At 55.7% G+C, this 25,383-nt stretch overlaps 1 protein-coding gene across 2 annotated transcripts in view; it reads right to left on the bottom strand.

Moving 5' to 3' along the window:
• Positions 1 to 6,694: 6,694 nt before the first annotated feature.
• PI4KA (phosphatidylinositol 4-kinase alpha) overlaps positions 6,695 to 25,383 on the bottom strand; it is a 97,035-nt gene continuing 78,346 nt past the window's right edge. The window contains exons 1-24 of one of the 2 annotated variants that reach the window (XM_007451007.1): positions 22,271 to 22,330; positions 21,728 to 21,932; positions 21,301 to 21,452; positions 20,010 to 20,117; positions 19,713 to 19,840; positions 18,687 to 18,806; positions 18,516 to 18,595; positions 18,233 to 18,426; positions 17,275 to 17,365; positions 16,799 to 16,966; positions 16,551 to 16,604; positions 14,911 to 15,031; positions 13,292 to 13,421; positions 12,419 to 12,489; positions 11,272 to 11,344; positions 11,123 to 11,193; positions 10,422 to 10,531; positions 9,900 to 10,004; positions 9,685 to 9,810; positions 9,227 to 9,347; positions 8,895 to 9,054; positions 8,195 to 8,284; positions 7,653 to 7,736; positions 6,695 to 6,754 (exon numbers count right to left, since the gene is read on the bottom strand). In XM_007451007.1, the coding sequence (XP_007451069.1) occupies positions 6,703 to 6,754; positions 7,653 to 7,736; positions 8,195 to 8,284; positions 8,895 to 9,054; positions 9,227 to 9,347; positions 9,685 to 9,810; positions 9,900 to 10,004; positions 10,422 to 10,531; positions 11,123 to 11,193; positions 11,272 to 11,344; positions 12,419 to 12,489; positions 13,292 to 13,421; positions 14,911 to 15,031; positions 16,551 to 16,604; positions 16,799 to 16,966; positions 17,275 to 17,365; positions 18,233 to 18,426; positions 18,516 to 18,595; positions 18,687 to 18,806; positions 19,713 to 19,840; positions 20,010 to 20,117; positions 21,301 to 21,452; positions 21,728 to 21,883 (2,565 nt within the window). In that variant the 5' untranslated portion in view covers positions 21,884 to 21,932; positions 22,271 to 22,330 and the 3' untranslated portion in view covers positions 6,695 to 6,702. Of the gene's footprint in view, positions 6,755 to 7,652; positions 7,737 to 8,194; positions 8,285 to 8,894; positions 9,055 to 9,226; positions 9,348 to 9,684; positions 9,811 to 9,899; positions 10,005 to 10,421; positions 10,532 to 11,122; positions 11,194 to 11,271; positions 11,345 to 12,418; positions 12,490 to 13,291; positions 13,422 to 14,910; positions 15,032 to 16,550; positions 16,605 to 16,798; positions 16,967 to 17,274; positions 17,366 to 18,232; positions 18,427 to 18,515; positions 18,596 to 18,686; positions 18,807 to 19,712; positions 19,841 to 20,009; positions 20,118 to 21,300; positions 21,453 to 21,727; positions 21,933 to 22,270; positions 22,331 to 25,383 lie in introns of those variants that run through there. The other variant, XM_007451006.1, reaches the window with a different exon arrangement.

Below are 25,383 nucleotides of genomic sequence, written 5' to 3'. Positions count from 1 at the left end.
CGGGCCTCTCACTGCCGTGGCCTCTCCCATTGCAGAGCACAGGCTCCAGACGTGCAGGCTCAGCGGCCATGGCTCATGGGCCCGGCCGCTCCACGGCATGTGGGATCTTCCTGGACCAGGGCACGAACCTGTGTCCCCTGCATCAGCAGGTGGACTCTCAACTACTGCGCCACCAGGGAAGCCCTGAGCACATTTTTTATATTTAAGGGCCAGGTGCATTTCTTTTCCTGCAAACAATTCATATTATTTGTTCATGTTAAAACTATAGGATTGTAGGGTTTCCTTCTTCCTCAGTTTTTTCAACGCTCTTTTTTAGGATGCACTTTACCTTCGAGATCTGTCGTGAATATTTCCCCAGTTTGTCTTTCGCTTTGTTTGGGGTGCTCTTTTGCTATCTATGTGTTGTTTTTGTAACAATTTGCTTTCCTGTACTGATCCTGGATTTTCTGGGTTATGAAGGAAACTGTTCCCGTCTTCTTCCAACACTTGCATGCTTCCTTAGTTTGTATTCAGCCTGTTGTCTGCCTCTGGATGTAGGGACTTAGTATGGTTTAGGATGTGAGGACCTTTTGCATTTGTTTGATTGGGATTACACTGAAGTTAGGATAAGCTTGCAGAGAAATGTCTTCCAAACCTCAGACAACATCTCTCTCCATTTTTAATTTTTCTCAGCATTTTGTGTTTTTTTTAGTGTAAAGGTCTTTCATGTCTTTCCATTTATTCTGAGGGATTTTATGTTTGGGGTGCTATTATACATGGTATAGGATGTTTTAGTTTTAATTTCCAACTGTTTATTGCTAGCATATAGAAATACAATGACTTTTGTGTATGGGCCTTGTAAACTGTGGTATTGCTGAACTACTCCCTTGTTAGAGCTTTGAAACTCTTCATAGCTTCCTCAGGATTTTATAAACAATCTTATTGTCTGTGAGGCAGGACTGTTTCTCTTCTTCCTTCCAAACTGTCTACCGCTGGCCACACACTCGGTACAAAGCTGATTAGAAGTGGTGAGGAGTGCCCTGATCTTGCTCTGGATCTTATATTTCATCATGAATATGTTAACCATGTTTTTCTTAGAGATCTTTATCAGATTGAGGAACTGTTCTCCTACTTCTAGTTTGCTGATTTTTTTTTTTTTTTTTGGCCATGCAGCACAGCTTGAGGAATCTTAGTTCCCCGACCAGGGATCAAACCCATGGCACAACAGTGAAAGCACCGAGTCCTAACCACTGGACAGTCCGGGAATTCCCAAGTTTGCTGATTTTGTATTATGAATGGGTGTTGAATATTGTGCAGTGCTTTTTCTGCACCTGTTGATCATATGGTTTTCCTTTTTTAGTCTGTTAATGTGAATGACCCTGATTGCGTCTTAAGCCAACCTTGCCTTCCTGGGATAAGGCCCACTTGGTCATGATGGTCCCTTTTTTACACATTGTGTTCAATTTGCTAATATTTAGTTAAAGATTTTTGTGCCTGTGTTCATGAGAGGCACGTTGCCCTGTCTTCTGATTTTCTTGGAAGGTCCTTGTCTTTTTTTTTTTTTTTTTAAATTAGTTAATTTATTTGGCTGCATTGGGTCTTAGTTGTGGCACACAGGATCTTTCATTATGGAGTGTGGGCTCCTCACTGCAGCACTTGGGCTTCTCTCCAGTTGCAGCATTTGGGCTCTAGAACGCATGGGCTTAGTTGCCCTGCGGCATGTGGGATCTTAGTTCCCCCACCAGGGATTGAACCCATGTCCCCTGCGTTGGAAGGCGGATTCTCAACCACTGGACCACCAGGGAAGTCCCAGAAGGTCCTTTTTAATATCAGGGCTGTGCTGCCCTCATAAAAAAATGAATAGGGAAGTGTTTGTTCCTCTCTTTTCTGAAGGATAGTGTGTAACACTGGCATTATTGCTTCCTTACATATTGAGACCCATCTTGGCTTTATGATGAAAAAAATTACACCTCAATAATTTTAACACAGAAAAACGTATGAGTCATCAGTGTTATGCAGCTCAGTGAATTTCCATAGAATAAGAAACAATGTTACCAGCATCTGATTCTCCCCCTGCCTTCCTAGTGGCTCCCTCCTTCAAAACTAACTTGTGTCCTGACTTCTAACACCATCAAATAATGGTGCCTGTTCTGGAACCTCAGATGGAGTCATTCAGGAAGTACCTTTTGCTCAACAGCATCCACACTGCCTGCTGCAGTTGTTCATTTATTTCCATTATTGCCCTGTATTCTTCTGCATGAATAACCACAATGATTTCTCTCTTGTCCAAGAACATTTTGGTCATTTACAGGTTTTGTTTGTTAGTAGTAGTGACCTCAGGACACTGTTTCCTGCACAGATTTCGTAAGTCTGTTGGGTATGTGTGTAGGCGGGGAACTGCTGGCTTGAGCTGCTCAGCCTTGCTGGATGCTTCACACCCAGCAGCAGCAACTGAGAGTTGCAGGTGCTCCACATGCCCCAATGCTTGACATTATGTATCATTTTATGTTTCAGACAGGCAGGGGGGTGAGTGGGTATCACATTGTGGTTTTAATTTGCAATGATGACTAATGAAGTTGAACACCTCTTACTATGTTTATTGGCTGTTTGGACAATGTCTTTTGTGAAATGCCTGTTCAGGTTTTTTGTCCATTTTTCTATTCAGTTGTGTCTTACTGATTTTTTTAGTAGTTCTTTATATATTCTGGCTGTAAGTCCTTTGAACAGATATAGGTAATTGCAAATATCTTCCCAGGTTTGTGGCATGTATTTTCACAGAGTCCAATTTAATTTTTTCCCCTTTATAATTAGTGTTTTGGTTCTGCTTAAGAAATCTGTGTGTGTTCTGAGGTCATCAAGACACGCTTCTGTATTTTCTTCTAAAAGCCTTTAAAGTTTACCTTTAACATACATCTTTCCAGTCCACCTGGAATTAATTTCTGTCTGATGTGAGGTAGGCAGTCGAGGTTGAGTTATTTTCTATACTGCTATCCAGTTAATGCATCATTATTGCAAAGACCATCTTTCCCTGACTGCTCTGCAATGTCTGCATGTATGTGGGTATACGTCCCTGGACTTCATCTCTTCCACTGTTCACTTGTCTTTCCTCGAACCAGGAAGCCACAGTGTCTTAACTTCCATGGCTTAAGGATAATTCTTTTTTTTTTTTTTTTGCAGTACGCGGGCCTCTCACTGTTGTGGCCTCTCCCGTTGCGGAGCACAGGCTCCAGACATGCAGGCTCAGCGGCCATGGCTCACGGGCCCAGCCACTCCGCGGCATGTGGGATCTTCCCAGACCGGGGCAAGAACCCGTGTCCCCTGCATCAGCAGGCGAACTCTCAACCACTGTGCCACCAGGGAAGCCCAAGGATAATTCTTGATATCTAGCTTGTGGGTCTTCAAGATCCAAATAGCTATATTTTGACCTTTGCATTCCCATACAGATTTTAGACTTGCCAATTTCCACTACAGAACTTTCTGGGATTTTGATTGGCATTTGCAGTGAAACTACAGATCAATTGGGGGAGAAACAAACATCTGTATAATGTTGAGTTTTCCAACCCATGAATATTTGTTTAGATCTTCTTTCTTTCAACATTTGTAGTTTTCAGTATTTCTTATGAATAGGTCACTAGATATTTTTCTTGGTATTTGTTTGGGGTGCAATTGTAAATGGTACTGTTTTCATTTTTGTTGTTGTAAGATATATGTACACACATACACACACACACACACATAATTGACTTTTGTATATTAACCTGTATCCTGAACCTTGACTATAGAATGTATTCAGATTATTTTGGATTTTTATGTACACAAAGGCCATTTCTGAGTTTTATTTCTCCTTTCCAGATTCTTACAGTTTCCTTTTGTGACCTGACTAGACTGGCGAGGGCCCCCAGTGCCAAGAGCTGAACAGAGGTGGTGAAACACAGTATTGTCTAAGGGGACAGCTGTCAGTATATCACCTTTAAGCATTTCAGAGTTTTTCGCAGACACTCGTATCAAGGGAGTGATGTTTTGGGTACACCCCATCCTGAGTGTGGACCAAGCTTCCCCAGAAACTCCTCGAAGGTATCAGGCTCTTGGGTTGGTCTTTTGTCTCCTGCGTCATCGAAAGAGGAACTTGACTGTTTAAGATTTTAAATTTCATTTTGTTTTCTGTCTCTAAAGAAATCTATTTGCTTGTCAGCTTGTGGATTTAGATTTTTCTACCCAGTACTGTAAATAGCATTTCTAACTTTTCAAGATGTATAATTTGCCATATTTCCAGAGTCTTGGACGTGCCATTCAACTGATTTTCATTTTAAAGCCAGTTTGACAGGCTTCCTTTCCAAGTATTGTGGTTTCAAATCAGTTCTACTGTGTTTGCATGTGTTTCTACATTTTATAGTGTGTTTGTCCTGCACTTCCTATGCTCCCCCCTCTTCCTGGTCTTCTGATCTTTCTGGAAGTCACACCCGATATTCTGGTTTCCTTTCTACTTGAACGGGCTCACCTCTACCCACCTCCCCAAACCCGACCTTAAAGCATTTAACTCAGATCATCCCCTTGGCTCTTACGTGTATTTTGTCTGGTGTTTCAGTTCCACTCTTTCAATTTCTAAGTATTTAGGGTTCTTCCAGATACCTTATTGATTACTAACAATTCTGTGGGATCAGCCTGACGTGGTGAACAGGTACGGATGGGGTGCTGCTGCTGACGGACTGCATTTCATTAATTAATTAATTAATTTTTGCTGTGTTGGGTCTTCGTTTCTGGGTGAGGGCTTTCTCTAGTTGTGGCAAGTGGGGGCTACCCTTCATCGCGGTGCGCGGGCCTCTCACTATTGCGGCCTCTCTTGTTGTGTAGCACAGGCTCCAGACACGCAGGCTCAGTAGTTGTGGCTCACGGGCCTAGTTGCTCCGCGGCATGTGGGATCCTCCCAGACCACGGCTCGAACCCGTGTCCCCTGCATTAGCAGGCAGATTCTCAACCACTGCGCCACCAGGGAAGCCCCGGACTGCATTTCATAACCGCCATCAGGGCTACATGTGTGATGGCATCCTGTGTTCTATCACTTGTGCAGAGAAGGATGTTAAAATCTCCAACTCTACTAGTTTATTTCTCCCCTGAATTCTGTCAAATTTTGCTTTGGAAACACATGTACACACAATGATGGTGAATCTATTTCCTCTACTTCTGTGTCAGGTCCATGACTATAAAGTGCACTGCTTGTCATCAGCATATAATTGGGTCTCACGTTTATCCATGTTTATAATTCCTGCCTCCTGACTGGAGTGCTCAGTTGTCCATACTTAACAGAATTAATGGTGCAGTGGGACTGTCGTCTGCTATTGTGAAACTTTTTGTCCCATCTTTTCTTTTTCCTTTCCTGCCTTCTTTTGGATTAATTTAATATTTTAAAAAGTTCTTTTAACTTATATATTGGCTGCTGCTTTATATTTATTTATACTGTGCTTCCTGCAGCTGAGTGGGTGTTTTTCACCAACTCTGGAATCCTGTTGTGGGTGACTGGAGCGTCTCATTCAACTCTCCTTTTCTTTATGCCTCATTTTTGGTAATTTCATTGTTCTGCCTTTCATTGATTGGTTGTCTCTTCACCTGTATCTTACCTTTTTTTTAAATTACTTTTTAAAATTAATTATTTTTGGCTGTGTTGGGTCTTCGATGCTGTGTGCAAGCTTTCTCTAGTTGTGGCGAGCACGGGCTACTCTTTGTTGCAGTGCGCGGGCTTGGCATTGCAGTGGCTTCTCTTGTTGTGGAGCACGGGCTCTAGGCGCACAGGCTTCTGTACTTGTGGCACGTGGGCTCAGCTGCTGTGGCTTGCGGGCTCTAGAGCACAGGCTCAGCAGTTGTGGCACACGGGCTTAGTTGCTCCGCGGCATGTGGGATCTTCCCAGACCAGGGCTTGAACCCATGTCCCCTGCATTGGCAGGCGGATTCTTAACCGCTGGGACACCAGGGAAGTCCTTACCTGCTTTTTAACCAATCTTTTGTGTGACTTATTTCTAGATATTCTGTCATCATTTTTTTAGTTTTGGGTCTTTGGAGGGTCATGTGGGTGGGGATGGACACTGCGGGGAGGTTGGTGCATGAGGATGGTGGTGTCCTGGAGCAGAGAACCTGAAGGTGGTCGAGAGGGACACTGGGAAGGACCGGAGCAGAGGCAGGATGCAGAGCAACGCCTATGGAGGAGAGATGAGAATGGGGCGGCCGGGTGGCCTCCGCGGGAGCCCTGAGAGCCATCAGGGAAAATACAGTGCTATTTTCGGTACATCTGTGCTGTGGTGAGTCGTCTTTGTGAAGCTCACAGCCAGGGCACCGGGGATGGCCCCTCGTGGCTGTGAGGCTCCTGGGCGGGCGGCCCCCACCCCTAGCTAAACGTGCACTTAGTACTGGGTTGGTTCCAATGCAGTTTTTTTATTTTGTTCACGTTGGTTGAATCTTAGGTTGAATATAATTTTTCAATTTTTTATACACAAGAAAATACTTCATGTACCTCTGAGAACAAGACAGGTAGGGAATGTGTCCAGTGCAAGCATAGCTCAAACCTGCGCAAAGACTGGCTCTGATTGTCATTCCAGCCACACGGGCCATGTAGGCGACTCCTCGGGAGGCAGCGGGTTGCCGGGCTCTGCAGGGGCATCTCGGCCCATCTGTCCACCGGATGAGGTGGCAGGCTGTGCGCAGCAGCAGGCCGTGATTGCGGCACTCTGCCCCTCAGTAGGGGATATCGTTTTGATAGTACTGGATCATGTCATAGGTCCGGCTCCTGGGAGCAGAGAGCAGAGGGGATTGTGAGGGGCCTGTGCTGGTCTGGGGACCCGACCCCCTGAGCCACCCTGATACACCCTTGGAGGTCAAGTGCCCGATCGCGGACTTTTTGTCTGCCCGACAGCCCCTCTCTCCCTGGGACACTTGCTCCCTCACCCATGGCCACAGCCTCCCTGTTTTGCCCCATTTCCTCCTTGCTCATGGGCCCCAAAGTGGGCTCAAGAGGATGCCCTTCCTCAGCCAGACGCCTGCCCTCGGTCCTGGGGCCCGGGATGTGGCCCGGGGGTGTGTCTGCAGGAGCTGACTCCCAGCCCTGGGGCCTGGCCTGTGGCTGGAAGGGGTCTGTGCACTCCCCCTCCGCCCCGCCTCACATCACCATCAGGAGAGCCTGCCTCATGCCGCCCTCCAAACCCCTCCTGCTGCCCTGAGCCACCCCACTTCTCTGCTCCCCAGTCAGCAAAACCAAGTGGCGCTCCTGTGCCACTGGACCTTGGCAGGTCCACCGGAGCCAGTTCTCTGTACCCAGGGTGTGGACCTGGGGCCTCTGCACCTCCAGGGGCCTGGACTCCCCTCGCTCACCCTGTTGTTGAGCCTATAAACCTCAAGGCCACCTTCGACTGTCACAGCCTCTGGGAGCCTGTTCCCAGGCCTGTCACTGAGGCTTGGCCCCACCGCTTCTAGTGGCCCCAGTTCCCCCACCAGGCCCCTCCTGTCACGGCCCCCACAGCAGCTGAAGGGGGTTGAAGCCTCTCAGAACTCACTTCCTGCCCCGCTGGGCTGGGCGTCTCGGGGCAGTGCATCCTGTCACCTGGCCCAGGTGTGGGCCTGCACAGGTGCCCACTGAACACTGGATAGGTGACATGGGTGCATGGGTGGGGCAGGACAGGGTGACTTGCCTGTTGCTGAGGAAGCAGCTCTGAATGACCTTTAGAATGAAATTTGCGGCCTCTCGCTCTGTCATGTTGGGGCTGAACCTGTGCCTGGTGGGGGGAAGGGCCATGTCAGGGCTGCGGCCCCCAGGGCTCCAGGCTGCCCTCCCTGCAGGGACGTGGTCTGGCCGGTGGGCTGCACTTAGTGGCCTGGCCTCCTGTGGGGACACGGTTCCCAGCTGGCCTCGAGGGCTTGGGCCCCTTCCCAGAACCTCCCGGGCCCAGGGGCCTGCAGCCAGGGTAGGACTGGCAGGGGGCTGAGCCACTGCAGCCCCGGGGCTTAGCCCAGACACACCCTTGAGGGACGAAGGGCCGCAGGGTACATCCTCCGCCTAAGCCAAGGCACCTCACACACGGAAGGTCTGGGGACAGCTCCTCACCCAGGACCCCGTCTGTCTGGGTGTCCAAGGGGGAGCACTTGGCCTCGATAACAGTCCCCGTTACCAGCACTCGAGGGCCTCCCATCTCAGGGGACAGCCGCCCCCAAGTGTCCTGCCTGCCGGACCTACTTCAAGAGCTTGATTGTCTGGCCGCGGAAGCAGGGAAGGCCCGTGTCCAGCATGAGAGTGACCAGAGAGACGACGGCATCCATGTAGGGCCTGGGGAGAGGCAGGGAGGGAGGTGGACAGAGGCCGGCCTGGGTCGGGGGCCCTGCCTGTGGTCAACATGCAGCCCCTGCCCAGGGCCTGCCCTTGGCCCCTGCCGTGGTTCTGTGCCCGGCTGAGGAAGGGATCCTCCCTTCTTGAAGGGAACCGTGTATGTGCCATGCAGGCTTCAGCAGACTCAGGTTGGAGTCCAGGTGTCCCCACACTGCTCTGTGGCTTCAGCCACATGACACTTGGAAGCCAGGACTTGAGTCCCTGGCACGCAGCCTGGGGGTGCAGGGGCTCAGGCTAGGGAGGAAGGGCAGGTGGGGTGCTCAGAGGGGCCCCAAGGCGTCGGCAGGCGAGGCCAAGCCTGGGAGATGCAGAATGTGGCGGGTCACTGATGCCTGGAGCAAGATGCTGCTGGCACAGGTGGCAGAGACGTGACAGGAAGGCAAGGCCTCAGGGGGCCTCCCGTGCATCCCCCTGCCTCAACCCCAGTCCTGTGTCCACCAAAGGCCTGAGATGACCCGAGGAGAACTTTGAGGGGCGGGCGGGGCTTGCTAGATGAACGGGCCCAGTATGGAAGCCCCTCCCTGCCCCCCACCCCACCCGCGGGGCTCACCGCACGGCCAGGTAGCCGCGGACACACATCTCCATGAACCACTTGAAGGGGGTGGCCTCCATCTTGCCCCCCATGATCATCACCATTTCGTCCGTCAGCTTGATGTCCGGTTCCCAGCCAAGGTTGCCACCCGGGGAGCTTTCAAACATGAAGCCAAAGTCTGCAATACCCCAAAGAGCCATCGTGCTGGGATCAGCTGCAGGGCAAAGCTGGGTGTATGCCCTGTAGCCTGTTTCCTGGGGACACTGGGGAGCAGCAGCTGGAAAGGAAGCCCAGCTCCCCAACCCCCAGAGCCCCTGCCCCGGTGGCCCCGCGGCAGGATGCCCACCCACCGATGTGGATGATGTGGCCCTTCTTGTCCAGCATGATGTTGCCGTTGTGCCGGTCCTTGATCTGCAGCAGGAACAGCAGGAGGCTGTAGGCAGCCATGCTGCGGATGAAGTTATAGCGCGCCTGTGCAGAGACAGCATGCTCAGGGTGCCCCGGAGCTGTGCCCTCTTGGGCCTGCGGGCACCCTGGAACCCCTGGGCCTGTGCCTAGATCAGCAAGCCAGACCTTGGTAGCTGGAGTGACAAGTGGGTGCATCTGAGGTGCAGGGCTGTGGCCCTTTCCCCCCCTTCAACTCCTGTCAGCTTTCTCCTGGGGAGCCCCTCTCGAGGCACACCTTTCATCCCAAGGAAGGTTACAGATGCCCTGGTTTTACCCCCAGACATACGAGGACTTGGAAAACAGGGTGCTGACCAATGCGGGAGCTGGGGCTGGGGGGCAGTGGGGCCGCCCTGCTGCCCACCTGCTGGAAGGCCAGAGTGGACTCATCCCCGTACTGGCGTGTGAAATAGTCGTACATGCCAAAGTCGGTCTGGCGGCCCAGCTGGTCCCGAGAGGTACAGTCAGGGATGCACTCGATCACCCCGCACTAGGGAGGAAGGGCCGAAGCTCAGGCTGCGGGCACACCACAGGGCGAGGGACAGGGGCAGCGCCCAAGCAACTGCTTGGGAAACTTACCCCAGGGGCGGTGGCCACCACCCGGTACGGAAAGACGAAGAGATCCAGGCCAACCAGCTGGAAGATGTTTTTGAAGAGGTCGATGATCTGCAGGGCCAGCATGTCCTGGGAACCAGGAGAGGCTCAGGGTGGTAGTGGGCTGCTGGCTCCAGGTGCCTGCGGCCCTGCCCAGTGAGGGGGAGGGGGAGGAGGGAGGGAGGCCCCGGTGAGCCTCACTGCCCACTGCTCCCTGGGCAGACTGCGAGGATGCACTGCCTGGCGGTGGGTGTGAGTAAGGGGCACCCATTCCCCCGGGGCTGTTCCCCCTGAGCAGCCAGGGTGTACAGCGGGAGGGGGGCCACTGGAGAGGCCTCCGGGTTTAGCAGAAAGCTCTGATATACTCCAAGGCAACAGAACCAAATGGGGAACCAAGGATTCCTATTTCTGTGTGATGCTGAGAAGTGTGCCTGGAGCCTTAGAGAGAGGCGGGCCTGCCCTGGCCCTGCGCACCTCCGGCCCGGCCCTGCCTGCCCAGCCCACTACCTGCCGGCAGTCGTCTCCCACTTTGAAGATGGCTGCTTGCCAGGAGATTTTCTGGCCATCAGCCTCCTGCGTGCTGCCCTCATCCTCGGAGTCTGAGCAGCACCGCAGACCTGCACAGGGAGAGGATGCCTGTCAGCGGCGGGCAGAGAGGCCCTCTGAGGATGCTGGGGGCGAGCCCTGATCATGTGCCTGAAGCAACACAGAACCTTAGGGATCATCTCTGCAAAACCCTAAGGAGGCCAACAAGGCCCAGCAGACACCGGGGGTCAGTGGGTGGGGCCATGGGGCCAGGGTCTCTTCCTAAGAACAGCTGAGGAGCAAGGACCCAGGGCCACACCCTTGTGCTGCTGTGCTCCCCACATTCATGCCCCCCCAGAACTGCACAGTGTGATGTATGTGGCAGCCACAGCTGAGGAACAACCATGCCCTGTCCCGGGTAGAGGCCGCAAGGATCCTTCCCAGCACTTCAGGAGGGAGCTGGGCCCTGCTGACACCCCGGCCTCCAGATGAGGAGAATTGACTCCTGCTGTGGAGGCTGCCAGCCTGCGCTCACTCTCATGGCAGCCAAGCCGACCAGTCCTCCCCGGAGCCTCTGTCACTGCACACGTGCCTGCCACCCCCAGATGAGGGCCCAGACTGACTGGCCGGAGGCCGTCACCGTTCATGGGGATCCCAAACTACATCGGACGTGCCCCACTGACCTTCCTTCTCAAGTTCACTAACTCCGCATCGTTTCACCTTGAACTTAGCCAGATACGGGGCCTTTGCAGCGCTGGAAAACAAAAGAGAATGGGGCGCAAGTGACAGGGAATGGGAGCCCGTGAGGGGGAGCTTGCGGGGGGTGCCTCACCTCTGCATGGGCGTCCCGGACTTGTAGTCGATGTCCAGCACGATGGCCTCGGGGTTGCTGGGCAGGTAGCAGCCTACGAGGGACAGAAGGGACATCCCAGGGCCCAAGCAGGATGAGGCTTTCCCAGCAGACGGGGCTGTGCTGAGGCCTCAAGGGCCTTGCCTGCGGCACCACTGACTCTTTGTTCTGAGGCCGGTAAGGCGGTCTTCCCTGACTCTGTGCTGTTTCCCTGGGCCCATCCTGACGTTCCACATGGGGCCACCACCTCCCGCAGACGCTTCTCCAAGAGGACACCCTAAACCCTCAGTTTCTCAGGCCACTGGCCGCCAATGCCACAGGACACACGAGCCCCAGCGCCCACACACCTGACACCCCTAGCTCGACCTTGTCAGTGCAGGTTGAGAGAAGGCCCTTCCTGGTCAGGGACCACAGTTCCCTGAGCCCCCGGAGGTGGGGGTGCTTGAGGCGGGGTCCTGGTGGGAGGGACTGGGCCCCTGGGGAGCATGCAGGCCCCCACCTCATCCGCCCTCCTTCCCTCGCCAGCCCAGCCTCCCTCACATGGCCCGAGCTCCACTCTGCTCTAGAGCCCAGCTGGCTTCCCAGTGCCTCGGGGACACGACCCAGCAGCACGGTGTCCTCTGGGAGGCTGAGTGTTCTCTGGGGCAGGGCTGGGCAGGGCTCAGCACGGTCAGGAGAGGCCCACCCAGGGCCCTACACTGGTGCCCACCACTGAGGCGGGCAGTGGGCAAGTGTGCAAGGCCAGGGTTTTGAAGAATGAGTGTGTGAGACACTTAAGAACGGAGAGCTGTGCGGTGACGTCTGGGTTCCCATCTTGTCTTGAATATGACCACGTGGCAAGAGCACCAGGGAGGGGGGCATGGGCCCCCTCATCCTACAGGCCCTATAGCACACCTGGGACGCCCCCGCTCCTCCCTAAGCCCACTGTGTGGCCTGTGTTGCTTCTGTTACACTGGAGCTCAGGAAACTTCTAGAACCACAGCTGCCAAGGACAGGGCCTCGGCCTTCAGAAAACAGCTGTAGCTAGGAGAACCAAGAGTGACCACTGGCAGGGGCAGGTTCTGGAGAGGGGTGCTGGGCACCCAGGGTCCCCCAGACCCCCGTCTCACTGGCCCTGAGCCCTGCTCACCAGGCTGCACCTTCACTTCAGACAGAGCCGACAGACAAGCCCTCTTCCTCTCGTCACCTTTAGGGTAGGGCCTGGAAAACAAGACACAGACGCTGGTGTCTGTGGCTTCGGGGCACAGACAGGCCCTCCTGTCCGAGGGCCCTAGCCCTGCACTCTGCCACCTGGGGCAGGGGAAGGGGGTGTGCACTGCTGTGGGGGTCAGGCTGTGGGCTACGTGGTTTACTGGCAGTGTGGCCTTGGGCAGACCCTCAGACCTCTGTGTCCCATGACAAGGCGAGTAAAATGGAATCACGCCTCTCACGTGGCAGAGGCCCAGGGAGTCCACCCTGACCCTCCATCTCTGCTGCCACGTTGCCGCTCTGCTTAGAACTGGTCAGGAGAGGACCATGGGACACATGGCCCGCAGTGATGGGGTAGCGGGGGAGCCTAAGCACTGGGGACAGTGTGGCGACTAGGCGCCTGGAGGAACAGCACTAGGGCACCCCTGCTCCCTCCCCAGGCACCCAGCCAGCATCCACAACTCCGGGGCCCCATCCTGCATAAATGGGTGGCTAAGACGTCCAAGGTTGGCGTCTGCTCCACGTGAATGGGGGCCCAGGAGGTGAATCAAGAAAGGACCTCGGGGCTGCAAAGGAGTCTGGTTTCCCTAACACCACGGGGACCATCAGAACCTGGAGAGCAGATGTCCTCAGGCTTGGGCAAGACCCAAAGTGAACCTGAGATATTGTTTTCTGTGCATCTGCTATGCCCACGGGGGCCCTGGACGGTGGGAGCAGACTCCCTATCTGGCTGTTCCTTAGCGGGGGACGTCGGGAGTCTACAAAGCTCCTTGGGCAGCTCCCACAAGTGGGGCCTGGAGAAGATGCCACTTACTTGATGATGGCTGACACGTTAGTGATCTTGTTGAAGAAGTCGAATTCCCGCTGGTAGAAGTGCTTGGCCGGGCCGGACAGGGAGCTTGTGATCTCTTCCACCAGCTGTTCCAGGAGGTCGCCAATGTCAGCTGCAGAGAAACCGAGGGTGAGCCTGCAGTCCCGGGGACCCTCTCTCCAGACCCCACCCAGAGGAGGTCTGCCCTCCTCAGGGTGCTGACGCTCGTGAGGCTGTGGCGAGTGGAGGGCCCCAGGATCACGGATGCTCACAGGGGCGGCACCTGAAGCGTGTGGTGGTCTCAGGGGAGTACCTGCATCTGACTGTCCCCTCTTCCAGGGAACGTCATTTTTACTTGAAAGAGTGACTGAGAGAGAAAGTAAAGTCACTCAGATGTAGACTTATGGCAGATATTTTCCTGAAAATCAATAAAATGAATCTGCCATTTAAAGAAAACAACTACAAAACTTTGTTAAACGTGACAAAAAAGCCTGACAGTTTCCCAGCACTCAGAAACGTTTCTGTCCTGTCAGGCAGCTGGGGCTCCACACACGGGATCTTTAAATACTGTGTCACGAAATGTGTCAGCGCTGGAGACCCTGCCCTGCACGTTGGGTGTGACCACGGCGGGTGTTACAGGTCCTGCGAGGGGCGAGTGCAGGGCAAGCAGGGGCTGGATGAACAGAGAGCGAGGCTCACAACACGGTTCAGACTCCTCACTGCACTGAACCCCTGAGAAATCGTCCCGCCAAGCTTCGTAGCATTGGCGGGGAGCACCCATGGGGGCCTGAACACCAGACACTCCTCCGTTTCCAACTATGGGTCAGCAAGGCCCAATCTCCTGCAGCCACTTCAGCCCAAACAGCATACTCTGACATGAAATGCAGAGGCAGAGTGAGGGGATCTCCCACGGCACTGATGACCTCATCTCCCACAGGCACTAAAGGGGCCTGTAAACGTGTTAAACAATGCTGCTCTTCTCGCTCACTTCTTTAAAAGTTATGTTTATGTGAGATGGGTCTCTTTTTTTTAATTTTATTTTTAATTTTGGCTGCTTTGGGTCTTTGTTGCTGCATGAAGGCTTTCTCTGGTTGTGACGAGCGGGGGCTACTCTTCCTTGCGGTGTGCGGGCTTCTCACTGCGGTGGCTTCTCTTGTTGCAGAGCACAGGCTCTAGGTGCGCGGGCTTCAGTAGTTGTGGCACACGGGCTCAGTAGTTGTGGCTCGCGGGCTCTAGAGCACAGGCTCAGTAGTTGTGGCGCACGGGCTTAGTTGCTCCACGGCATGTGGGATCTTCCCAGACCAGGGCTCGAACCCTTGTCCCCTGCATTGGCAGGCGGATTCTTAACCACTGCGCCACCAGGGAAGCCCTCTATTTTTAATTTCTAATGTTGGTGAGCATGGATGGCCAAAGGCCACATAAACCCAAGCTCTTTGAGGGTCTGTAGTTTTCAAGGGTGTGAGGGTCCTGGGATGACCTGGTTTGGGAAGCGCTGCCCGGGGAGCTGCAGGACGGAGCCACTGGGTCTTGGGAGCTAGGCAGGGGTCAGAGGTGGGAGTGGAGGAATGATGACCCTGGGCAGGTGGTGAGGACGGAGTGGGGCCCGAGGCATGGGCACTCACGGTCTTTCTGGTGCCCCTCTTCATCCACATAGATGTTCGTCTTCATGTTCCAGATGAATTGGTGTGCCAGAAGCTGGGACTTGGATGCCGCCCACAGAATATACTCCCGCACATAGCCCATCTGTAGGAAAGCAAGGTCAGCCCAGGCTGGCCACACTCCACCAAGAGAGGCCACCCTCACCCAAGCAGCAATGACTCCACGCTTGGCAGACCCAGAAAGAAGCGTGGTCGAGCAGTGCCGAGTGTGAGCACTTCTCCTGCGCGGCAGAGTTCAGCCCGAGTCCAGCTGGCTGGCCAGCCGCCGGGGTCTTTGTCTATGCAGGCACGCACCAGCTTTTGTCTCCTCTCTTCCCTCCTCTGGACTCTAAGCCCTGGACTCTAACTAGCTTCTGCTGTCGTCAAGCACGACACGTGGGCAGGCGGGTTTCAAATGCGCCCCTGTGGACTGGTGTCTAGAAGACGCTGCCCAGTGATGGATGGGTCCCAGAAAACCCTACGTCACTCCCAGCTCAGGCTGAATTCCCATGTCCTAGGTTACAAAGGCAGCTGGCCTTTCTGGAAGACTCCTGGGGTGCAGCCTCTCCCTCCCCCCAGTCATTTGCGGCCCATCTGGTAAAGTATTCCTTGGACAGATGTCCTCAACTTGGGTGGGTGGGCTTCCCAAACAGGTCAAACTTCAAATAACCCAATTCTAACCCAGCAACTAGATCTAAAGATGAACCATGAATGTGCAGCCTCCAGTGCAGGGTCTCCAGGCTTGGCCGGGGCATGGGGTGTTCTGGGGCCCTGTGGGCCCAGGGCAGGGGGGTGTATAGGCAGGAGCAGGAGGGGTAGACGCTGCTGCCCTCAGACGCAGGCTTGGGCGTGGCACCGTGGCGGGTAGTGAGGGCTCTGGGCTGTGGTCACCCCGTGGGTGTTTTCTGGCCAGGCCCTTTGCCAGGCCCCTATGTGCATGTACACTGTTACGGCTGAATTATCCAGCCCCACCCCCCATTCATGTTGAAGCCCCCCCCCACACACAAAATGTAACTGTATTTGGATATAGGCCTTTAAAGAACTGATGAAGTTACATGAGATCAGTAGGGGGCCCTGATCTGATCTGACTGTGTCCTTATAAGAAGAGATTAAGACACAGACAAATGGACAGCCATGTGGGGATACAGGGAGAAGCCGCCGTCTACACGGCAAGTAGAGGGCCTCGGGCAAACCAGCCCTGCTGACACCTGGATCTCAGATGTCCAGCCTCCAGACTGTGTGGAAGGAGCTCCCTGTAGTTTAAGCCCCGAGTCTGTGTACTTTGCCAGGGTGACCTGAGCTCACTAATACATACGCTGTCTCCTCCAACCCCTTGGCCACTCCCCTCAGGAGACGGGGAGCTGGATTTGGGAGCTAGGGGACCTGCTAAGACCCCCATCCGGCAGGTACGGGTCCCAGGCCAGGTCGCCCACCCTGAGGAAGCAGCCGGCAATGTTTCCAGACCCTGCTCACCCAGCACAGCAGGACTGGGCCTCGGGTGCTGGACAACCACATGGGGGTGAGAGACCTCGGGCCCAGGTCCCAGCTCAGTGGCCCTGCTCCTGGGCTCTGTCCCGCTGCCCGCCCGGCCCTCCAGGCTGGTCGGCCCGTGCTGCATGCCTTACCTTGTCATACCTGAGGGCCTGCACGATCTGGGGGATGTAGAACAGGATGGCATCCTGTGTGGTGGGGGAGGAGCAGCCATGACTCAGGGAGAGGTGAGAGCACCACGCAGGACAGGGGTCCCAGGGCCCCACCCCACCTAGACTGGCCCTCCACCCCCAGGACACGTCCTCACCCTCAATCAGGCCTGCCCTCCGTCCCCCCGTGGGGCTGGGCAGCCCCCCGAGGCCGACCCAGCAGATGGGCTTACCGGCGGGAAGGACCGTAGGACTTTGACCCCGTACTGTGCCGTGAGCGGGTGCGGCGGGTACATGCTGGAGAAGTAGGACAGGCCTGTGGGTGGGTCTGCGGGTGCCCAGCACAGCACGTGGCTGAGCTCGGGGGCATCAGCGTCGATGGTATGCCAGGTGACCAGGAACTGGGGAGGAAGCAGGGAGTCACAGGGATGGCCCCAAGGAGTGAAAACCGCAAGGCATTTATAACAGCTTCTGACACATTACATACAACAGCACAACTGCAACCAGGGAGAAATACACTCAACATTTTTCTACCGTGAACACAGTAAATGTTTCATCCGAAGAGTAGATAACACAAGAGATTGGAAAAATCGTGGTACCACTGAGGTCAGTGGGTTTTGGTTGTGTTCCTCGCCTCCAGGCATCCCTGGAGGCAGTTCTGTTTCTGTGCACTTAGGGCCAGGCCCTGGCACACTACCCGCCATGCTACCTTGATGGCTTCGGGGATGTCACTAACGGCTCCTGGGTCCAAGCGAACCAGACGGGTCACCTCATTGCCGATAGCTTCTGTGTTTTTGAACCTGCAGGCAAAGGGGGTGTGGGTGGCAGACACCAAAGACGGGGGCTGGAGGAGCCCTGGACTAAGGGATGTGGACCAACACCCAGTGACATCTGAGCACTGTGACTATTGACATGGTGTTTACTGTGACCGGCTGTGACCCAAGGGCAGAACTCCTTGGCGCAGGAATGATCCTTCCAAGGACACCTCCCTTGGCCTGGCCCCCAAAGCACCCATCCACGTTGTGGCACCCATGGGCCAGAAGGCACGCTAACAGGTGGGAGGGTGAGTGCAAAGTGTTCAGTGTGACCGCCCAAGGCTAAGGCAGGCAGCTGCTGCCTAAATGCCGTCAGGCTGCAATCCTGTCCTGAGGAGGACTTAGGACCCAAAGAAGGAAGCGGTAAGTATGCAGCATGGGCTCTGGGGAAGAAAGGCCCACCCTGCACGCAGGCACATGGAGTCTACTGGCATTCAGCACAGTGGGCCTGGGAAGCCCCTCTCAGCACCTACCAGCCTGAGTCCTGTCCCTGTTAAGAGCTGCCTCAGGACAGCTCACAGGACACTCGGTTGCCAGCCGCCCCTCTGAGTAGCCTGCTGCCTGAAGATGCCACCCAGGAACCAACCCAGACCCCCCACGCCTACCTCCCAGAGTAACCACAGGTGTTTCCTTTCCTCATCAAACAAGGTGAGGCCCTGGGGTGCCCTGATATTATCTCCTTGGGCTCCGGGGTGCTGGGCCCCTGGCAGGACAGACCCCACCACTGCACAGGACTGGGGAGCATCTGGGGCTACGATGGCTCTTCCCTTACAGTCCTTGGCTGTGACATGTGCCCTCCCCCAGCCAGGTGCCTTGTGCTGGACCTCCGGCAGGGCCTCTCAGGCAGCCCACCTGGCTGGCAGTTGCACAGCCAGATGAGGAGAGATGTTCCAGGCGAGGTTCACATTGTCCTTCCACTGCTTCTCGCTCAGACTGATGTACTTGGACCTCCAGTTGGCCACGCTGCTCTCTCCAGCCTGGTCCAGCTCTAGCTCCGGGGCCGACAGTGGGTTGTACCACGTGATGAGACGCTCGATCTCAGTGGCCTGGTGAGGGACACAGACACGGATGCGCCTCTGCATGGCCCGCGCCCCTCCCCCACCCCAGCGCTGCAGGCATGGCACACGGGCCTCACCAGCAGGGACAGCAGCAGCGTCCGGCGCTTCATGTAGTACTTGTGCAGCTGGGAGCCCCGGTTGGTCTTCTTGGACATGCCTGGGGATGGGGGGGGAGGGCACAGGGTGTCCTTTGGAGCTGCTCTATGACCCTGAGGACCCAAGGGACCCAGCAGCAAAGCCCCACCAACCTGACTTCTTGGAGATGGTGGACATGCCGCTAGACAGCGGGTAGGTGTTGATCCAGCCCTGTGTAGCCTGCTGGCGTGAGCCAACCGCTATGTCCAGGTTGCTCCGGGTGTCCTGGTTATCTGTGGGCAGACACAGCATTCTAGAAAGAGGTGTCTGGACCTTCACCACAGACAAGGCAGCTGTGGGGGAGCAGGTGGGGGAGACAGCCGGTGATGGCTTCCCTGGACGAACCAGGCGTCTGCAAAGTTCCTCATGAACCACTGCAGATGGAAGCTTTCTAAACTGTGTTATGTTCCCCTGAGCCCAAAGCAAAGCAAATCGAGGAGCCGCCTTGATCAATTATGGCACTGACCTCCCGGTGTCCTCCTACATGGCGATGACTCGGGGACCCGTGGGGACAGATGGCAGGGCTGCCTGCCCTGCTCTGAGTGGAGCCAAGAGCTGCTTACAATCACTGTGCCTGCTTTTCCCTTTCGTGGCGGCCAGGCTGTCCACGTGGGTCTGCCTGCGGAGACAGGCGCCTCCCCCAGCCTGGGCGCGTGACCAGCTACGTGCTTCAGAGAAACAAGAGCGGGTCTTTCTCCTGTGGGGTGGCTGCTGGCTCCCACTTCAGTGCCTTTCCCTGACCCCGTCCACCCTCCATGCTCCGAGATGCAGCTCACACGTCAGCTCTTCCAGAAAACTGCCCCTGGTCCCCAACTGCTGCAGGGCAAGTGCCTGTCCTCGGGGGACGTTCCCACGACCCCCCATGTTGGAGTCGCCTGCCGATAAGACTGGCCCCACCAGGTGACAATGGACCATGCCCTATCCCTCCCAGCACATAGGCCGTAGTCCAATACAGACTGTTGGGCACGCAGGGGGCCCCTGAGAACGGCCCCGCGCTGGGAAGTTACACCAGGGGGTGTCTGCCTATCTGCTTGGAGACCCTGCCCTCCTTCCTGCTCCCCAGCAGCGGCCAGAGAAGAGGTGACCGGGCAGGCGTGGGCCTCCGGTGACCACGCAGCACAGCTGAGGCTAGGGCTCACCTGGGGGAACGAGCTGGCTGGCGGTCAGGTACTTCTTATCTGAGAACATGGCGGTCCAGAACTTAATCATTATGCTTATGTCCTCACGCAGCCTCTTCTCTCCCTGCGTAGGGAACTTTGGGGGACAACTGCAAACAGCCAGGGATGAGGGTGAGTGCCAGGGTCTAGGAGTCAGGAAGCGCGGCAAGGTGGGGCGCGCAGCCTCCTAATGACAAGTCGGGCCACTAAGCCGGGGGTTGGCACCCAGCAGGCCGAGTGACCCAGGCCTGGGGGCTGGGGGTGGGGTGGGGGCAGCACCTGAAGTAGTCGAAGGCAGTGGAGTAGATCTTCTCGCGGAGCACGTTGCGGATGGTCGCATTGGGAAGCACGTCCGCGTGCAGGAGGGTCAGGCCGAGGGTCAGCAGCCTGCAAGAGGGCCCCGGTCAGCGAGTGGCACCCGCTGCAAACCTCTCCTTGAGCTCAGGGCCCACCTGCAGGCGGCAGAGCCCTCCCGCCAGGGCTGTGGATCGGGCAGGTGGTCACCCGTCTCGGATTACTGTACCCTGATGCCTTATGAAAGGTTTTTTAAACCTTCACTTTTGTTGGGGGGAAAACAACGTGTGTGTGACTCTGCCCCTTGGCCAGAAGCTTTGGTCCCACAAACTGCAAACCACTCCCTGAGGTACCATCACCTACGGGGACTACGAAGGTAAAACTCAGGTTCTAAGAACAATCTGCTTGGATTCTGCAAGATCAGGGCTGCCCTGCAGGCATCTGCAGACGCACTGGTCAGGAACGGGCAGCCCTCCTGCTCGTCTCCATGGCCACTTCCCATGGCTGGGACAGTCCAGCATGGATCCTCTCCTACTAACCCATTCTCGTTGCAATTTGTAAAAGTATAGGTCCACGACAGACTGAAAATTAGGGAAAAAGAGAACTAACCCTTTGTACTGGTTTGAGAAGCACGGCCCGAGGGTGTGCCCAGTGGGCTTCAGGAACATGAGTCAAGAGCTCAGGGAGGGGAACAGGTAGGGGGAGTGGTGCCCACCTGCAGGGGCCCCTCACCCTCCTTCCATCTGACCCCCCAGGTATCTGCAGGCCCAGTCAAGAGCCCTCCCCATGCCAGGCCAGGCCCTCCTGCTGTGTCCACAGCGCCCCTGACCACCGCACCTGGTTTGAGGCCCACTGGGCCACATGCTGCCTATGGGGGTGTGTGCCCTCCCCCGGTGTTGCTGGTTTTGCACAGGGCTTGGTGTGCAGTTGGCATAATCGGCCTCAGAGAGTAACGGGCCTGAGCTGTCACACCAGGCTCTGCCACACAGCTGGCCGTTTTTCCCTCTCCAGTGTGTCACCAAAATCCTTTTGCTGCTGCCCACCCCCAGCGTTTGGCTGTCCGGGTCCCCACATGAAGCACCTCCTGCACACTTCCCTGCTGTGGACAGCACGCTGCCCCATGTCCCCAGCCCCGAGAGGGTGTGGTGGCCTCGGCCATCATGTGCGGATGCCTTTCCCAGGGGCCCTGCATGTACTGGGGGCTCGGTCAGTTTCTGGTGAACAAGTGACCAACCACAGGAAACCCAGGGGAGCAGGCCCTGGGGTGAACTCTCACTTGAAGCGGGGCCCGATGGCCGCCACATGCCGGTTCATGCTCCCCGCAGTGCCCCCAATGCTCAGAGACATGGACCGCTGCAGTAGGCTGGAGAAGATCTCCACCTGGTCAGAGCTGCAGTACTTGGCAATCTCGAACCGCTGTACCAGGAACTGGATGGAAAGGGATACGCTGCTGGTGGGGCCATGTTGCTGGAGGGGCCAGGTGGCCGCCCACCCTCAAGCCACCACTGCCTGCCAAGGAGGGCCTCAGGCCCACAGGAGGGCAGGTGGGGTCTGCGGGGCAGCGGGACGAGACCGGCGGGGCCTGGGGAGAGAGATAGGCCAGCTACCCCCCAGGTGGGGCAGTCTTCAACCTGGAGTCCCAGGGCAGCCCCCGACCCCAGGGAAGAGTGGGTGGAGCACAGGGGAGCCAGGGGGGCACGTACATCGATCCAGATGCAGTGAGGGGTCACCTCGGGGGCACAGGGTTTGGGCTGACTGGCTTCTGATGCAGCCAAGGGGTCTGCTTCCTTTATCTCCGCAGAAAACAGGCCGAACTTCTGCTCCACTGTCATCTGCCAGGCCCCCGCCATCTCCCGCATGAACTGCAAGAATGCAGGCGTTAGCCCCTCCGTGGGGCGCAGAAAGAGGCTTGCTGGGTTTTTTTTTTTGCGGTATGTGCTGCTGAAAGATCAGCTGTTAACCTTAAAGCGATTTCCTTGTATGTTATTTGTTGCTTTTCCCTTGCTGCTTTTAACATTTTTTTTTTTTTGTATTTAATTTTTTTGTTTGTTTGTTTGCGGTACATGGGCTTCTTACTGTTGTTGCCTCTCCCATTGCAGAGCACAGGCTCTGGAGGCGCAGGCTCAGTGGCCATGGCTCACGGGCCCAGCCGCTCCGCAGCATGCGGGATCCTCCCGGACCGGGGCACGAACCCATGTCCCCTGCATCAGCAGGCGGACTCTCTACCACTGCGCCACCAGGGAAGCCCCCTGTTTTGTTTTTTTAATCATAAAAGGAATATATGCTCACTGAACAAAATTTAGAAAACCGAGGAAGGTATGAAGAAAAAAAAAATCACTAAGATCTCCCCATGATCCCACTTTCCAGCCTTTTTTCACCAGAAGCCCCTCCTGAACCACAGTCAGGAGGTGTCCTGCTTTGTGGTGCAGCCCACCTGTGACAGCACTGCCTGGAAACCACGCAGGGGAGGCTGCCTGCTCAGGGCCTCTGGGCTGGCAGTGGCGAGGGGGTGGCGGGCTCCAGAACCCAGTTCCTCCTCTCCACTCCCATGGACCCCGCACGACACCTTTATGCCACTAACCAGGTTCAGGGAAGGACTGTGGGGGCCGAGTTGAGCCTGTGACCCCACCAGCCTGGGCGAGGGGTTCACAGGGGAGCAGCCTCTGTGGCCTGACAACAGCCAGCAGCTCCTTCCAGGGCATCCAGAGCCCCTGCAGGGACACGGGGACCCCATCCCTCCTCCCATTCCATGGCTGCTCAGGGCGCCAGGCAGCCAGTCTCAGGTCCCCTCGCCCACTCGTTAGCAGCAGTGAGCAGTGGGAGTTGGGGCAGCCCTGAGGAAGAAGGCAGGGAGGTGACGCTTGCCTCCGCCCTCCTCCCTGCCTGCAGGCACAGAAGCCATCTGGAGGCCATGAGGTGAGGACAGAGTCCAGCAAAGACAGAAGCCCATCCACGACACAAGGATGGACTCCTGGCGGTCGCCCCTGCAGCCAAACGTGTTGCGGGGTGGAGGGTAAGGGAGCAGCCTGCCAGGTTGCCTGCCCACCATTTGTACCCCCGTCCTGGTCACCACCTTGGCCAGGGCCTGCCTTCCAGGCTCGGGGCATGAGTGTGAACAAACACAACTCAGGTCCAGGCTGAGTAGAAGCAGCCTACAGACTGCACGGCGCTCTCTGCTGGGGACAAACAGCCGTGAAGGGAAGCCGGGACGGCGTGGCGGCATTTCAGGCAGGGTGGCTGGGGAGACCCCAGGTGGAGGACACAGCTCAGACCAGCCCTGGAGAAAACCTGTTTGAGGACAGCGCTGCCGGGGAGGGAGCGGTGCCCACCGGGGCCGGGACAGCATGGATCGCCGGGTGCCTGTGGCGGCAACAGGGGGCAGAGGGGCCTTGCTGGTCAGACACTGTCCGCCTCTGCTCTGCGTGAGCACAAGCAGCATGGACAGGTCCGGGCGCAGGAGGGTCCTGATCTGACCCATTTTCCTGGCTCCTCTGTGTAGAGAAGGTGGAGGGGCCCGGGGGGAAAGCAGGGGCTGGGTTGTCTCCAAGTGCAGGTGAGAGACAGGGGGCTGGGCTGCTGGGAGGTGGTCAGATTCTGAAGATGCTTTAAAGATAAAAGGTAGACCTGACAGGATTCGCTAAGGCTGGCCGTGGAGTGTCGGTGGGCAGAGAGTGCCATGAGGATTTTGTCTGGGCATTTACAGACTGTGGTACGGTGGGGGCCAGTCTGGGCCTGTGCTCTTGTTACGGGTTACAGAACCAGGGGACCAGAATTCTTTCCTGTCTCAGTGGAACGAAGGCCCAGACCCTCATGCTATATGAGACCAATAAGATTGCTCATGCTTTATCTCCCCATGAATGCAAAAGATTCCAGCAGCACCCGCCTCTGAGTTGGGGCTACGGACGATTTTTGTTTTCTTCTTTGTTCTCATACCTTCCAACTGCTCCATAACCAGCAAACATTGGCAGATAATAGAAAAAATGAAAATCCAGGATGCAATGACACTAAAGACATAGAAATATAGGGGAACGGCCCCCACTTTGTGGTGTGGAGCATAGCTGGGCCTGGACAGCAGATCCTTGCAGAGGCCAGGAGCAGGGAGACAGCCTTCAGCCCTGAGCCAACAGCAAGAGCTTGGTGACACCAAACCCACACATAGCTGTCAGGCTGTTGAGGAGGGCAGGTGAAGAGCTGCCAAGAGCTGCTTTCCAGAGAGAGATCACATTTCCTTGGGAAGGATGAGCCCAACAGCCCGGGGCCAGCACTAGGTCTGGCATGAGTGGTGGATGGACCTGCCAAGGCCGAAACCTCAAGCCAGCCGAGCTACTGATGATGGCAGTGGCAGGAGACAGACTGGAGTCTGACAGACCCCAAATGACGTAGCAATTTGCTTGGCATAAAAACCCCTCCTTGGGGACTTCCCTGGTGGCTCAGTGGTTAAGAATCTACCTGCCAATGCAGGGGACACAGGTTTGATCCCTGGTCTGGGAACATCCCACATGTTGCGGAGCAACTAAGCCTGTGCACCACAACTACTGAACCTGTGCTTTAGAGCCTGTGAGCCACAACTACTGAGCCTGCATGCCACAACTACTGAAGCCCGCGTGCGTAGAGCCTATGCTCCACAAGACAAGCCACTGCAATGAGAAGCCCGTGCACTGCAACGAAGAGTAGCCCCTGCTCACAGCAACTAGAGAAGAGCCCGCGTGCAGCAACGAAGACCAAACGCAGCCAAAAAAAAAGAAAGATGTGAAGGTGTGATGTAAAGCAGGAAGAACCCACCCCTCTTGCCAAGATGAGCCCCTCGGGGGTGCGGCCTTCACTTCAGCCACCAGGCACAAGGAGAAGATAAAGCAGCAGGGCCCCTCAGTCTCCACTGTTTTTCTAAACACAGTGTCAGGTCCACGGTCACAAACTCGAACACAGATGACCCTGATGCTAGAACTAACCGACCAGATAAGGATTTTCAAGTAATTATCATAAATACGTTTAGAGATTTACCAGAAAAGATAGAAAGAAAAGGTGAAGATACAGAGATTCTCGGGAAAGAAATACAAAGTATAAAAAAGAAACTGAAATCCTAGATCTGAGGATTACGATATCTGAAATAAAATACATTAAAAATGGGTTAACGGGCTTCCCTGGTGGCACAGTGGTTGAGAGTCTGCCTGCCGATGCAGGGGATGCGGGTTCGTGCCCCAGTCCGGGAAGATCCCACATGCCGCAAAGCGGCTGGGCCCGTGAGCCATGGCCACTGAGCTTGCGCATCCAGAGCTTGTGCTCTGCAACGGGAGAGGCCACAACAGTAAGAGGCCCGCGTACTGCAAAAAAAAAAAAAAAAAAAAAAAAAAAATTAAAA

This window comes from Lipotes vexillifer, unplaced genomic scaffold (assembly GCF_000442215.2).
Source record: "Lipotes vexillifer unplaced genomic scaffold, Lipotes_vexillifer_v1.1 scaffold1783, whole genome shotgun sequence".
NCBI lineage: Eukaryota > Metazoa > Chordata > Mammalia > Artiodactyla > Lipotidae > Lipotes > Lipotes vexillifer.
Note: the sequence above shows the minus strand (reverse complement) of the source record. Positions and strands in the feature narration are given on the sequence as shown.